This window comes from Caloenas nicobarica, chromosome 6, assembly GCF_036013445.1.
Source record: "Caloenas nicobarica isolate bCalNic1 chromosome 6, bCalNic1.hap1, whole genome shotgun sequence".
NCBI lineage: Eukaryota > Metazoa > Chordata > Aves > Columbiformes > Columbidae > Caloenas > Caloenas nicobarica.
The window spans coordinates 28,921,518-28,935,409 of NC_088250.1; the positions used below are offsets into that span (position 1 = coordinate 28,921,518).

The following is a 13,892-nucleotide window of genomic DNA, read 5'->3' on the forward strand; positions in this document are numbered from 1 at the left end:
TTTAAATTAGTTTTATTTGCTGAAAAAGTTGTACCGATTACTGCTTTATTTCAAAATGTATCAGAAACTCCTAATTAAGTAAAAATTAAAGTGACTATTTTTGGACTGTACATAAAAATTGCCTTATACATTTATACTGTAGTGTATTTCTTATGCTAACATGTTGGGTTTTTTTCTTTGCTTTTTTCTAGTTATTGGAAAGTAAATTTCTCAGTAGTGAACTTCTTAGCTGGTGCTTCTATTGCCTGTTCATGAAATATCAAGAAATTTTCTCTTTTTTTAATAGTCTTTCAAAGTAAATATAGCAATTCTTAAATCACTTTAACTTAGCCAAATTTATATGGGATCTGAAATATATGCCTTATGTAATTTCAACTTAAATATGCAGAGCTATGGTTATGATTGCCCTGCTGGGATCACTTCAAGCATGATTTGTTGATAACTATTTTCTGGGGTATTTTTATTATGAAATAAACGATCAAGCTTCTCGGAGTTTTTAGCTCCCAATAAATGGTTTTGACAGTTTACTTAAATCAAGTGTAATTTCAGCTGAATGAAAAAAAAGAAGTTTTGATGGGATACTCTTAGATGCCAAGAAATGTCTGAATGTGATCTGTAGATTTTTAATGTACGTGGATATTAATGAAATTGTTGAAACCTCCTTTTGACCTTTTAGTTAGATACTTCTGTTTTAACAGCTGTAAAAGTAAACTGTTGTATAATCTCTGAGAAGCGAAGCCATTTGGGAGCAGAACAGCAGTTTTTTTTGTTTTCAAGCTTCAAAAATATCTTACTGGCTATACTAAACAAGGTGAGATGTATCAAATCCACTGTAGCATCAATATTACTTGGTACCTTTTTTTTTTTTTTTTTATTTTTTGGTCAACAGTTGTTCTTGCAGAATTTTTCCTCATCTTTGCTACTTCAAGAAGCTCAGACACTTCTTTGGGAAACTCCCTTCAGATTTCACTGAATGTATAATAAGTCCTGTCATAATGGCACACTCAGTGTTTCAGTTACTGTGTTGGCAATATTTTCAGGTTAGGCAAAAAATTACTAGGTACCAACAACTACAGTTTCTTTTTATAGCATTTTGTGGGGGGGATTTGCCCCTGTAGTAGAAATCAAGTTTGTTTGCTTGTCTCTGAAAAGCAATATTACTGTTATTCTGTTCATTTGAATTAGTTCGTTTGGAGTGAAGTATCTTTGAGAGAAGATATTTAAATAGCACTTCTCAGATATTTGGCTGCTTCAGCTATCTATGTTATTTAACTTAACCAGCATATTGAAAATGTTTCCTCATTTAGATTCGGGAATAGATTTTCAGATAAAATAAGTAAGAATAACTTGTACAGACCTGTTCTTTTAAATTTGGTGAACTAAACAAGGCTACAAATTTCCTTGTCGCATCCTAGCCTATTTTTTGTGGTTTTTTTCAGTACTACTTTTAAATATGAAATTTGGCTAGTGAATGGCTTTCAGGTATAATCCTGTATCTAGCTCAGAAGTGAGAAATTCTTACTCTTAAAAAATGACAGGGAAGAAAAATAATAATTCCTTACATATGTTTCAAAAAGAGAGATGAAGCTTGTTTAAAAATAGTGCTCCTGGGATACAGTTCTTGATATTTAAAATTTAGGCTGCTGAAGCACATCTAAATGTGTATGTGCTCTGCCTGCCTGAACTCTGTGTCCAGTTATATGTTTGTTCATTAAACAATGTATGTATTTGTTTTCTGCAGAAACATGATCAGGGACAAGTTCTGTTGGACATAGTCTTCAAGCATCTCGATTTGACAGAAAGAGATTACTTTGGTTTACAGTTGGCTGATGAATCTACTGATAACCCTGTAAGTCGACTGTTTTATGTTCATCGCTGTACGCTATGTCATTGTAAAGAGAAGTAAATAGAAGCCATTACAATATTGTGCCATCTTCTCCAGCTTTGTTGTTTGAGTGGGTTGGTATCACTTTGTAGTTACGATAGAACTAAATATTAGTAGTTAACAAGTTTAGAGTAAAATGTTGAGATCCGTGCTTATGAAACAGAATCTTAAAAGGATATTACTTGTTTTATTGTATCTATGTACTAGACTGCATGGTCATTGTCAGTTAGGATCAGAAATAATAACTTTTTTTAAAAAATTCATTAGGACTTACATAAAAATGAGAGGTTTCTAGATTGTCCTGTATGGTATTTTTGTTTCTAACCCAGATACCTGGTAGGTCTTTTAATAGTGCTTCACTAGCTGACAAGGGCTGTCAGCTCATTACCTTAACAGAAAAAGGAAGGGACTACTTTGAAAATTAGTGTTTATAATAGTTTGTGCTTTAATTGAAAGGAAATTCCACTGGACTGAAACTTTGTAAATCACTTTATAATTCACCAGTAGATCCGGCTATAATGTTCAGTGGCTGTAATAGCTACAGCTGTACTGCTGGGATCATGATTACTTGAAGAATACTTCTTGAATACTTTCTTTTGTAGGTATCAAATGTTCAATACTTGTTTTAAAGTGCAATTTAACTAAGTATTATTCCTTATAATACAATTCTTTACCTAATTCCCATTATATGCGTGTCACAGAGATGGTGTCTAAATTTATCTCTCAGCTTGTGTGTCAAAAGTAATTTTTGTTCGCAAATTGTGCAGAATGTGATCTGTAGAGATAAATGACACTGTAAAGTGTTAATCATTCAGTAACTAAGGTGAATTCCAGAAGATAATGCAACTTTCTTTGGTAAGTGCAGATTTGGTCTACCGTTATTTTACCATCAAGAGTAACTGTTCTAAAAAGGAGGAATACTTTTTTTATCTTACTAAAAGGTTGGGATTTTCTTTTTACTTATTTTTAATGTCAACTTTAGAAGAGGAAGAAAGAAGTCACTGTACAGCCATAATTTTTCTTCTACCTGAATAGTGAACTACTTCCACATTTCTTTCTTCTCTAGATTCTCTTCTTAATTATAGTCTTTTTCTAAATTCTGGTAATGTTAAGATTATTAATATGAATAAGCTGTATAGCACGGTTGTAGATATTTAACAAAGCTTTCTTTTGTAACTTGTGGATAGTTCTGTTAAGACATTGGCAAGCTGGCCTCATTTAATCTTTTTATTCTAAACTTTGTTTCCAGACTGAAAAGACATAGCCATGCTGTAGAAAGGGCTGAATTATTTTTCAGCTTTGTTTAAGTAGTATTTAATTGAATATCACTCAATATTTTACTCAACATTCAGAAATTTGTAATGTTTCTCATTATCATTTGTCTGGCTTTCCAAAGCTTAGGCCTCTAAGCTTTTTTTTTTTTAGTTTATCTATCTAGAAGCAGCTGAACACAACACCGTAATAGAAGGATCTGGTTAAGAGTTAGTCTGAAAGAAGAATGACTTCACAGCTATTTGATATAAACACATGATTTAAAGGTTTAGTATTCTGACTTCTAAATATTTTGGCTTGTCAGCACATATCTAGTTGCCATGAAAACAATGTGTCAGAGCTAAATAGAAATGTTACCAATATTAGTCATGTAAGCTTGAAAAAATTGTGTGTGACTAATTTCAAGTTTTTTTCTATCAGTTTACTTTTACACTTGCTTCATTTGGACAAAGAAACCAGATTGGATTGACAAATATTCTACTTACTTGTGAAATAACACAGCAGAATATTACTTAAGATATAGTCAGTACGGCAGGAGATAAAGATGATGGGGAAAGCGAATTCTGCTGATTGAATGTGGAAACCTCTGTCATTGTGTGTAAATGTGGATTTCATAAACTGCACAGGCTTTGTTTGTTTGTTTTGGGTTTTTTTAATAGCATTAATGTCCCAGTAGAAGGCAGTGCAAGAAAGCCTTCATGCTGTGCACAGCTGGAGGGGTGTATAGACTTGGGGTCCTGGGCACTGGGGGAGGAGAGAGCACAGACATGACTCTCTGAGGAACTGGGGTACAAACTTCATGGATCCCCAAACTTACTTGCCTCTCAGACTTACTAGGATGTAAATGGGGTAACACATCTTGCTATCAGCACCTTCATTCATGAAGTTCTGGCACTTTTGCCTAAATCCTGTCAACTTCAGCTTCTTTATGACAGTAAGTGGTTTAGCCCTCTTCAGTTTCCCAGAGAGAAAAATCACCTTTTGCATTTGGATCCAGTGATGTCGCCTGTTAAATATGGTTCAAAAAACAGTTACTCCTCTGTGGTTTGAGCTACAGTAGTACATACCAAATTGATCTTTACAGCCAGAAGAAAATGTAAATACAAGTTTTTCTGCTAGGCATTTCAGTTCCATCTTCTCTGGATTAACTGTAATCTCAAACAGTACTTCCCACCAAAAAAAAAAAATCTAAGGATTATCAGTCAGATCTGTGCATTTATCAGATATATTGGACCATATACCCTAGCTTAAAGGTACTGTAGTATCTTTGACCACCTTTTGAAAGATTCTTATATAAAATTAATCTGTATGCCTGTCTGGAGAGTCCTTTCTTAAGCCTTTACATTTAGTCTTAACATATAATTAATTGTGTGAGGTTGTTTTGAAGTAATCACACTCTAAGCTGCATCAAACTGTATCTTTAGTTCCTCTTAAGTCGTCTACTAGAGAGATACGGCACTGGATGTGGTCATAACTGTTTATTATTCCCAGTGACCGAAATGACTCAGAGCTAACTTCAGATCCATGGTGTATGTCAGATAGCTCAGGTACCTCTGTGTGTTTGCTTTCGCCTTCTTCATATGAAAAAAATATTATAAAAAGCCTTGTGATAAATGTGGGGTAGTTACATGACCTACAGGGTTAGATCTCTATCACTTCATAGGAACTGTGGCCATGTAACTGTTTCCTGAGGCTTTTGGGCTTGCATCGCAAGGCAGGCTGAGGAATCGAACACTAATTATAACAAAGATAGACTTAAGAGTTAACTGAACTACATTCGTATGTGCAGAGTCTTCTGGGTTGCTGGTGAGGAGTGGTTTAAACAACTTGTAGGTCTTTTCAGAGAACCATACTTCTCTCTGAAATTTGCAGCGTTGATTTTTATAAAGATCCGTCTGTACTTCCTGACAGCAGCATTCTGCCATAGAGACAGTCAAAACTGGACACTGGTGAAGTTGTTCTGTGGTCCTTCATCCAGGAGGCTGAGTGCTGAGCCTCTGGTTTCCAAGATGCCAATTAGCGACTTACCAGAGATGACACTCAAGCTGACAACATGAAGAGTCTGAGCCAGTGGGATCACTCCCTGGATGTGTCAGACCTGCAAAATGCAGAGTCAAAACTGCTGGAACTAGTTTTAACAGATTAACTTCTGAGTTGGGTAAATTAGCCTGCTTATAGCTCTTTACTGCCACATTTAGTTCACCTTAGATAATCAGATTAAAGAGTAACTGAAAATTGTTAAACACACCATAATCAGGTTCTAACTTTTCTCAGACTCATGTGACAATTGAGGAACCAAGTCATAATTGAATAGGCACTGTAAAAGACAGATACCTGGACAACAGGTAATCTCAGGGAAAGAAGAACAATAGCAACTGTTGATGATCATGTGGCTATTTGTCCAGAATCAGTAACAAGACTTTATGCCGGAAGGACATTCTGGTAAAAGGGAATAGAAAAGCAACAGTTTCTTGAGTATAAAGCTATAACTGGTACTTTTTTTGTTTCTCTAAAGTTGGTGTTATGATTTGTCTCTTTCCAGAGGTGGTTGGATCCAAACAAACCCATCAGGAAACAATTAAAAAGTGAGTACATGTATGTATTTGGTCAATTCATATATCATTGTCATGCTGATTTCCCAGAGTACCCTGATTAATTAGAAATAACTTTTCTTGACCGTAGGAGGATCTCCTCACAGTTTGAATTTCAGAGTTAAGTTTTTTGTAAGTGACCCAAACAAGCTCCAGGAAGAATATACAAGGTAGGTCTAGTTAATTTATCAATGAAACCATTTTCTAGAAGGCTTATGTTTAAGGGGAAAATGATCATTAATTTTTTTAAGGTACAACATGGAAATCTTTTAAATAATTTTTGTGTCTTATGTGCAAGCTTCTAATTTTTGCCTAATAATTACAGATATGAACAATGCAGTTGCACCAAATCAATATAACAAAAAGCCTCTGTGAATAAATTTACAAACTTATATGCAAAGTGAAGTAACCACATGAAGAAAATACTACCAAGTAGAAACAGAAAAGGGAAAATAGAGAAGAGAGGAAAAAATTATTCTCACTGTTCACCAATGAGTACAAATTTAATTTTATCCTTACTTGTGTTCTCTCTTGTGATTAAAAAAAATACCAAGCTTTCTGCATTTTATTTCTTATATTTTTTCCTCAGTTTTCTGCTTGCACTAATAAAATTAATCTCTGTTTGTATGGTTTTAGTCCTAGCTTGAAGCATGTAAACTTATTTTGATAGCAATTTGTTGAAGTCTGTTGAAGAAAATGCTCAGTGTGAATCAAGATAGGAGGCTTGAGAGTTGCAATTATTCCCCAAAGAAATGCCTCAAATTTTCAGTATTTTTAATTAGTGCTGGTCCTCTACCTAAGCGGCAGGATTTGACAGATTGAAATTTTTGGATGTTAGCCATTCTGAAAACAGGTCAGCCCCATTCAAAAAACAATATCTAAATTACTAAGGATAGCTTTAGAAATGTAATTACGAAAACTCTGAAAATTTGAGTCCACATTTGTTTATAATTTATTTTGATTCATCATATTTTGGACAAAATTTTACACACATTTATGCAGACAGAATTTACTAAAATGAGTCCCAGAGATCCTGAATCAGGCTTTGTTGTATTGAAATATTTACTCTAGGAAAATTTGGCAACTTACTATATCAGAATAATGGAAAATGTGTTATTTAAATTAAAGGAAAAGATGTAATGTTTCTAAAGAGATGGAAAAAACAGTAAATGTTGATCAACATGAAGTAAACAGTAAAGAGACAACTGTTTACTTTAAATGTTATGCTGTAAATACAAAGCTATAAATACAGCATCCTTTTAGATGAGAAATAATGTATGATTGCTGTATCTAGGTCAGCTCTGCCTTTCTTGCTAATGGGCCTAATTGCCCCTGAGAAAACTGTTTTGTATTTGGAATTATTATAAAGAGAGAGTTATTATCTGCGAGGTTTTTTTTTGAAGTGAAGTTTGGATGCCATGTCACAAACCTGGGCTCCCTTCATGTCATCAGTATTTCTCCCTTAAAAATGGAGAGAAACAAAGCGCAAATTTCTGACAACTCTGTCTCAAGCTGAGACTTTTCAAAGATGCCCAGTTTTTATAAGTATCATGAAAACAGAGGAATGAGTCGCCATGTTAATGGACATCAGGGAACAGTTCAGTGCAAGCTTGTGTCTTACTAGACCTGTGCAAATGTGTGTGCGGGAGGCAGGTTCTGAATGCCCCAGGTCAGGAAGGGTCAGCAGGAGCTCACCTTGTGTTGGAGAGTTTAGCTTTAGGAACTTGTCTTGGCAATGAAACTTCATTAGTTCTGCTCATGGCAGAAAGACTTGCTTATTATTGCTGACTCCAGTTAGCAATAGTTCTGTCTTACCCTTTTCCGTATATGTGTGTGTGTGTGTATATATATATACACACATATATATATCAGGAGGATGAAAATACTGTGATGCAATGCCACCTTCGTTGTTCTAGCTGAATTTGTTGTGCAGGCGCTTTCGAATCTCCATTGCTAAAGCTTCCATTGACTTCCCATTTTGCTCAATAGTTTGTGAGGCTTCTGTGTTCAAGCTGGGGTTGTTAGCTAACAGGCAATTAACTTCACTGTTTGCTGAAAACAGTGGACAGAAAATGAACTCCACTTGGTGCTCCTTAGTCATGAAGTCCCTTAACTACGATGGGATATTTCTAAAAAAGCATTACACCAATAAAAAAGGAAAAGAAATAAAGAAGGTGCAGCTGCACATACAGAATCTTTTTGTCCTACATTTTTGAAGCCAGAAATGTTAACAGAAAAAAATAGGAAAAATAGATTTTTTTTCTGTATGTTTTATGAAGAGATGCTCAAGCTAAGCATGAATATAACTTGTCAATTATTGCTTTTTTTTTAACAGGTAAAGAAATTTTGCTTTATCTGTCTTTTTTGTTTGTTTCAATGTGCATTGTAAGGTAGAAAATGAAAAGTATTTTGAGGTCTTTTAAAGCCTCGCTAATGCCTCAGTTTTAACTTCTTGAGGTTAATACCTTAAACTAGGCTTCTTGCCATTCTGGTCAGTTCAAGAACCTCTAGACAGTTTTGTAGGAGTTAAGCACATGGGCTTTACATCTTTGTTGGTCCCTTTGCAGGTGTTTTGCCTCATTTTCTTTCAAACATTGAATGTTTTAACTCTATACTATATTTAGCTTGTAAATGACTGCATTTCAGTGCATGTTTGTGTAAATGTTTATGGAAGTCTTTAAAGTGGTAGTTAATCCACTTCCTGAAGACTACACAATAACAAGTCGTGTAATCAAGTGATATATTTTGGTTTTAATTTCTTATTGCAAGCTAATATTGGAAAATAGTTAATGTTTGGTTTCAGTCAAACTTGAAATAGGTGATTTTGATAAGTAATTCTGATGAGTGTTTATGATGAATGAGGATGTCTGACTCTCTACTTTTGAATCAGAACTACAAGAAGGAAACCAGATTATTTTTGTAACAATAATAATGTAGGAGGTCCCAAAACAGGATAAATTTATAAGAAAGCAGGAATGATGTTTAAATTTTCCAGTCACTGAAACTTTTTTTTTTAAATAAAAAGGCATCAGAGCCTAAATTCTACAGCTGCTTTTATGCTCTATTATAAGGGGATTTTGCTGAAGGTTTAAGCTTGTGCTAATAACATCCTGTCATCTCAGGAAGTCTTGTTACCCCACTTCAGCCTCTGTGTGAGTGCAGGTTTACAGCAAGTGTGATTTGCCACTTGATATAAACATTTGTACTTCCGAAATTGTCTGAAATCTTTGAGTGAACTATGAAGGAACTAAACTGAATGAACAAGATTCATTCTGAGATGTTAACAAAATATTTGGGTTTTATAGGAGGAACAAAGGAAGTAATTTAGAGAGAAATCTGTTTGCACTTTCGGGTTTGTTGGGGTTTCTATGTCAGTGTTTCTGCTGCCACTGTTCCGTGGGAAATAGTTCTTGTTTTAAAGTGTTTATCTGTTCCTTTGGCTCTTTCTATCTCCTTCTTGACTTGAAAGAGTGGGCCTGGGAAGACTAGATGAATTTCTAAAACAAGCTCTTCTCACATCATAATTAAAGAAAACTTCAGAAGTTCAAGGGAAGTCAATCGGAAGACATCTGACATAATAGAATCCACAATTTTTATTTAAGAATGTAACTCCAAAATACTAAGAATAATTATTTTAATTTAAATGAAAACAGAGTAATAGTGAATACTAAATGAGAATAAATTAATTTCATCTACGTGGAGTACAAATCATTCTTACTAAGGTACTTCTATACACAGAGGCAAAATTCAAATTTTCATTGCCATATTAAATAGTTCTGTTGTTCACACTCATTCATCATGAAGGCATTTCTTTTTTTAAACTTTAAAATCAACATAAATATTGGAAGATAAAGCAGGTAGAATGTTAAATTTGCAGCCTTTTAGTGAAATATAATATTTTTCTTCATAGCCTGTAACTAGTTTAATTTACAAAGTTGTATTATTTTACTAATCACAGTTTAATTTCTTTCCCATAGGAGTTTAAGAAATAGCATGCAAAATGTGAAGTTTTAGTTTTGCACTAACTGAAAGCAAAATGCATTAAATTTATGAAAAATGATTAAATAATTTTATTTTTACTTATAGTGGTTTTGTTTGTTTCTTTAAATAAGGTACCAGTATTTTTTGCAAATTAAACAGGACATTCTTACTGGAAGGTAAGACATTTTTGTTGTGTTGAACATGAAATGCAGCTTTGGTTGAGAAAAAGTTAATGGTGAGGGATTTTACCTGCAAAAATAAAAATGTTTTTAGAATAAATTACTGTTTATGCAAGTAGAAGTATTTATAATAATTATGTCTCCAATTTGTTCATAAGCTATGAAAGATTAGGCTTTTCAAAATAACTCTCACATGAAATATGTAATTTTATTTCTTTCCCATTTAAAAAACAAAACAGATTGCCTTGTCCTTATAATACTGCTGCTCTTCTGGCTTCCTATGCTGTTCAATGTAAGTATAAGTAGTATTCATGTACGTGTTACTACTGAAATATATAAAATGTAGTATTGATTAGTTTCTAAAGAATATAGTTTTCCTAGCATTATCCTGTGATGTTTGTGGGCATGATGCTACTTTTATCATGGTTAAGGAAATATGGTGGTTAGTTTTTCTGCACCCCCTAAACATGTTTTGCTGTATTGATGTGGAAAAGATACTGGTAAGACTCTCTGCTTTCCTTCTTTAAACTCATGCAGTTAAAAATCCCCAAACAATCCTTTTGTATTTCTCTGTATTCTGAAATATCAGGTTGGGTTTTTTTCTTGAGAATGATACTAAAACATTTTTTAGACACTGAAACAGTTTTTAACATACCATACAGTGAATCTGCAAATAGATGTGAAAAAGGAATTCTGGTCATATCTGGGCAAAAAGTTGTTGTCAGTTTTAAGCCATCTAGTGAGTAGATAAGTCTTGAAGGCTGAGATTTACTCTTCTTCCTCTCTCCTCATTTTCCTTCATAATTAAGTTGTTCAGTGGAAAAAAAAAACCCACAACAACTAATCAACTAAAAGACTGTTCAGCACTTAGTTCTTGAAATTTGTGATTGTCAGAAATTCAGTTTTATAAGCAATCCTGATACATTCATCTATGTTCATGTGTTTTTCTGCTATTAAAGATATGTATATCTACTTTTAGTACTATGTGTACTTTGAACATATCAGAGAAATAGTGTCCAGGTTAATCTTTTCAGCGGAAAAAGTACAGTAATGCAATGTTTTATGCATAGTTTTGGTCACCTTTTTCCAGATCAATCAATAGAACAATTTTTCTTAAACAAAACTCCTGGACTCCAGCTACTTGCAAATAGATATGAACTGCAAGTGCTGTCATGCCGTAGGGATTTGCGTTAGAAGAGATGAAATATTTGATAGTGAAGCAGGCACTATGAAAAGTTTATAGCAGTTTAAGCTTTTAAGAGTATAATATGTTTATTTTTCAAATATTATAGAAGTGGCGGGTATACACAGTGCACTATAGTTGCATTTATATGTGAGATCCTGCTGCCCTTAAGTTCTTCAGTGTGCAAACCTCTGTCTAATGATTTTCTGTGCCTGCCTATTGCTAAACTCTCTCTGGCTTTAGCTCTTGGGATTCTTTAGAAACACAGGTAAAGAGCAGATGTAGATCTGGGATGGTCCTGTATTCTCTGTACCGGGATATAGCAAGGCACACACTCTGCTATGAAACCTGGTCCCAATTTCCAGTTTTTAAATTATTTAAAATAGGATATGTTTCTGGCAATGCTAGTGCCCCAGACTCCCCTTCCCCTTCCCCTCACTAGAAAGTTAGCTAGAAAGCCTCAAAGCCTGTATTTTTTAGAAAATGTTGTTGTCTGTATGTTTTTTTAATTCTGATAATAAATGTGATTTTATTTCTTATTTTAAGAAACTGTTAGCAACTATGTAAATGCACTTTTTAGTAGTTTCAAGTAAAGACTTTCAATGTGGGTGTATGTATGCGTGCTTTTTTTCCCATACATACAATTGAATGTGCAAAAAAATATTTTTCTCATGCTTCTGAATGCATCTTGGCACGTACTGAGTTGATGGATTTTGCAGAGCTTAATGAAGAAATAAGTTTTAGTGTTAAAATATATATATTGTATAATGAAAGCAAACAAGGGTAAAATACAATAAGAAAAAATCAAATACCTTTTAAATATATTAGTGCCAGCCATTATGACAGCATTTGTGAATTAATTTGTGTATTAAAAATTAAACACTTTATATACTTTCTTCATAAGTACCTACTCAAAGCTCTCTTTAACTGATCTCCATGGTATTTGCTGAGAATGTGACTGCTTATTCAAAAGGGAAAAGGGGAGTTCAAATGTCTTCTCTATTTTTGTTTGCTGTAGATCATAAATTATGTGGGCGCAAACTCTTGTGGATTTGGGGGCATTGCACAGTGCCAAGTACATCAGTGATAAACAATAACCTCTCTTTTTAATATTTTAGCCGAGCTGGGAGACTACAACCATTCAGAAAACTTGCCAGGCTACCTCTCAGACTATTCTTTCATCCCTAGCCAGCCTCAAGACTTTGAAAAAGAAATAGCAAAATTACATCAGCAGCACATGTAAGGATTTACAGCAGAAGATATTTACTGACTTTGTTAAATCCTGACTGCTGGTGCTGTGCTATTATATTAAAAAAAATGAGTATTTTGTATTAAAAGTTTCTGGGCTTTTTTTTTTTTTTTCAAGAGTATGTTTAATGTGATTTTTTTTGGTAGATTGTCTGTATAATAAGTACCATTGATACTCTGCACATATAGAATATCTGACAGAATGACAACGAAATTAAGTGGAAAAGACACGTTAAAGGTACACTGAAAACAGTGTTTGTGTGGATTAGATTGGGTAACAGGTTATAATTTCTTTAAGAGTTTTTTTCAGTTTTTGAGAATGCTCTGTGCATAAAGGCTTTGTTTTCACGGTGCTCTCACCAGTAAACAAGAGTTACTTTAGAAGTAACAAAGTCCTTTTCTTCAATATCTGCTCTTTCCTGTGTGCAAGTCTGTGACCTTTTACTAAAGAGGAAAAGGCAATGAAGCAATGGAAAATATTTTTTTTCAGTGTGTAACATTGTGGTACTTTTTCAGTGATGGTTCCTTGGTATTTTAGAACTTAAGCACTACTTGTTACAGTTAAGAAAATATACGGTATATTTCCAAAACCTTTGCTTAATTGGGGCATGTTGTTGACTTTAGAAACTACGAATGTTATGGTACATTTCAGTCAATGGCTTAGCAAAATTCTGCTAGGTAGGGTAAAGAAACTAAAGTGAGTTGATGGTAATTTATAAGTATGAGCCTTGGAGAGAAATTCTTATTATCAATACAAAATACAGGACAGCAAGAGTAATTTCCAGGTTCTAGAGCTCCACAGACATTTAAATGATACAGTGCATTAGAAACAAAATGTGTGTTTGCAAGCTGTGTTGTGGACTCTTGTCAAGACTTTGTCGTTATGGAAGCACAAGTTTTTTTCTGTTAAAAATTTGGGGTTACAGTCTGTTTATGGTGAGAAAGGAAATTCAGATTTCAGAGTGGGGGTAGAAGTAGTAAAACGAATTTAGATTGCCTCTTTGAGCTCATGAGGGAGCCTGATGTGGGGGGTTATGTTAGAATGTTTCTGATTTAGCTTCTTTCTTTCAGAGGGTTGTCTCCTGCAGAAGCAGAGTTTAATTATCTCAATACAGCACGTACCTTAGAACTTTATGGAGTTGAATTGCACTATGCAAGGGTAAGTGGGGTGAACTAGTACTGTAAAGTAAAAATGGATTCCTCTGAGATTTATGCAAAAAATAAAAAAATATTTTTAGTGAGCCTTCCTGCCTGCTGCTTACAAGAGAAAAAAATGTAAATAATATTATCTTATTAGGTGCCTGTCATTTACCAATTTAAATAATCCCTATTTCACTCTAGTGAGGGTGTTTCTTTGCTTAAATTTGAGCTTAATTATACATGTGTTATTCAGGTTGATCCTTGTTGGACCGAATGTCGGTTCAGTTGGCTACTGGTGAATAAGAAAAATGTGTTGAATGTGCTTTTGATATTTAAGAGTCTGTCAACTTTCAAAAGTATTTAATTTGGTTCAGATTAGAATCAAATGATAAATCACTATATAATACAAACTG

The 13,892-nt window shown here is 33.9% G+C and overlaps 1 protein-coding gene across 3 annotated transcripts in view; it reads left to right on the forward strand.

The window, feature by feature from the left end:
• The window catches only part of PTPN4 (protein tyrosine phosphatase non-receptor type 4), a 116,575-nt gene that overhangs the window by 47,288 nt on the left and 55,395 nt on the right, over positions 1–13,892 (forward strand). For all 3 annotated transcript variants that reach the window (XM_065637535.1, XM_065637537.1, XM_065637536.1), the window contains 7 exons: positions 1,742–1,849; positions 5,700–5,742; positions 5,840–5,918; positions 9,861–9,905; positions 10,148–10,200; positions 12,210–12,330; positions 13,411–13,498. In XM_065637535.1, coding sequence (XP_065493607.1) covers positions 1,742–1,849; positions 5,700–5,742; positions 5,840–5,918; positions 9,861–9,905; positions 10,148–10,200; positions 12,210–12,330; positions 13,411–13,498 — 537 coding nt within the window. The remainder of the gene's footprint in view (positions 1–1,741; positions 1,850–5,699; positions 5,743–5,839; positions 5,919–9,860; positions 9,906–10,147; positions 10,201–12,209; positions 12,331–13,410; positions 13,499–13,892) is intronic.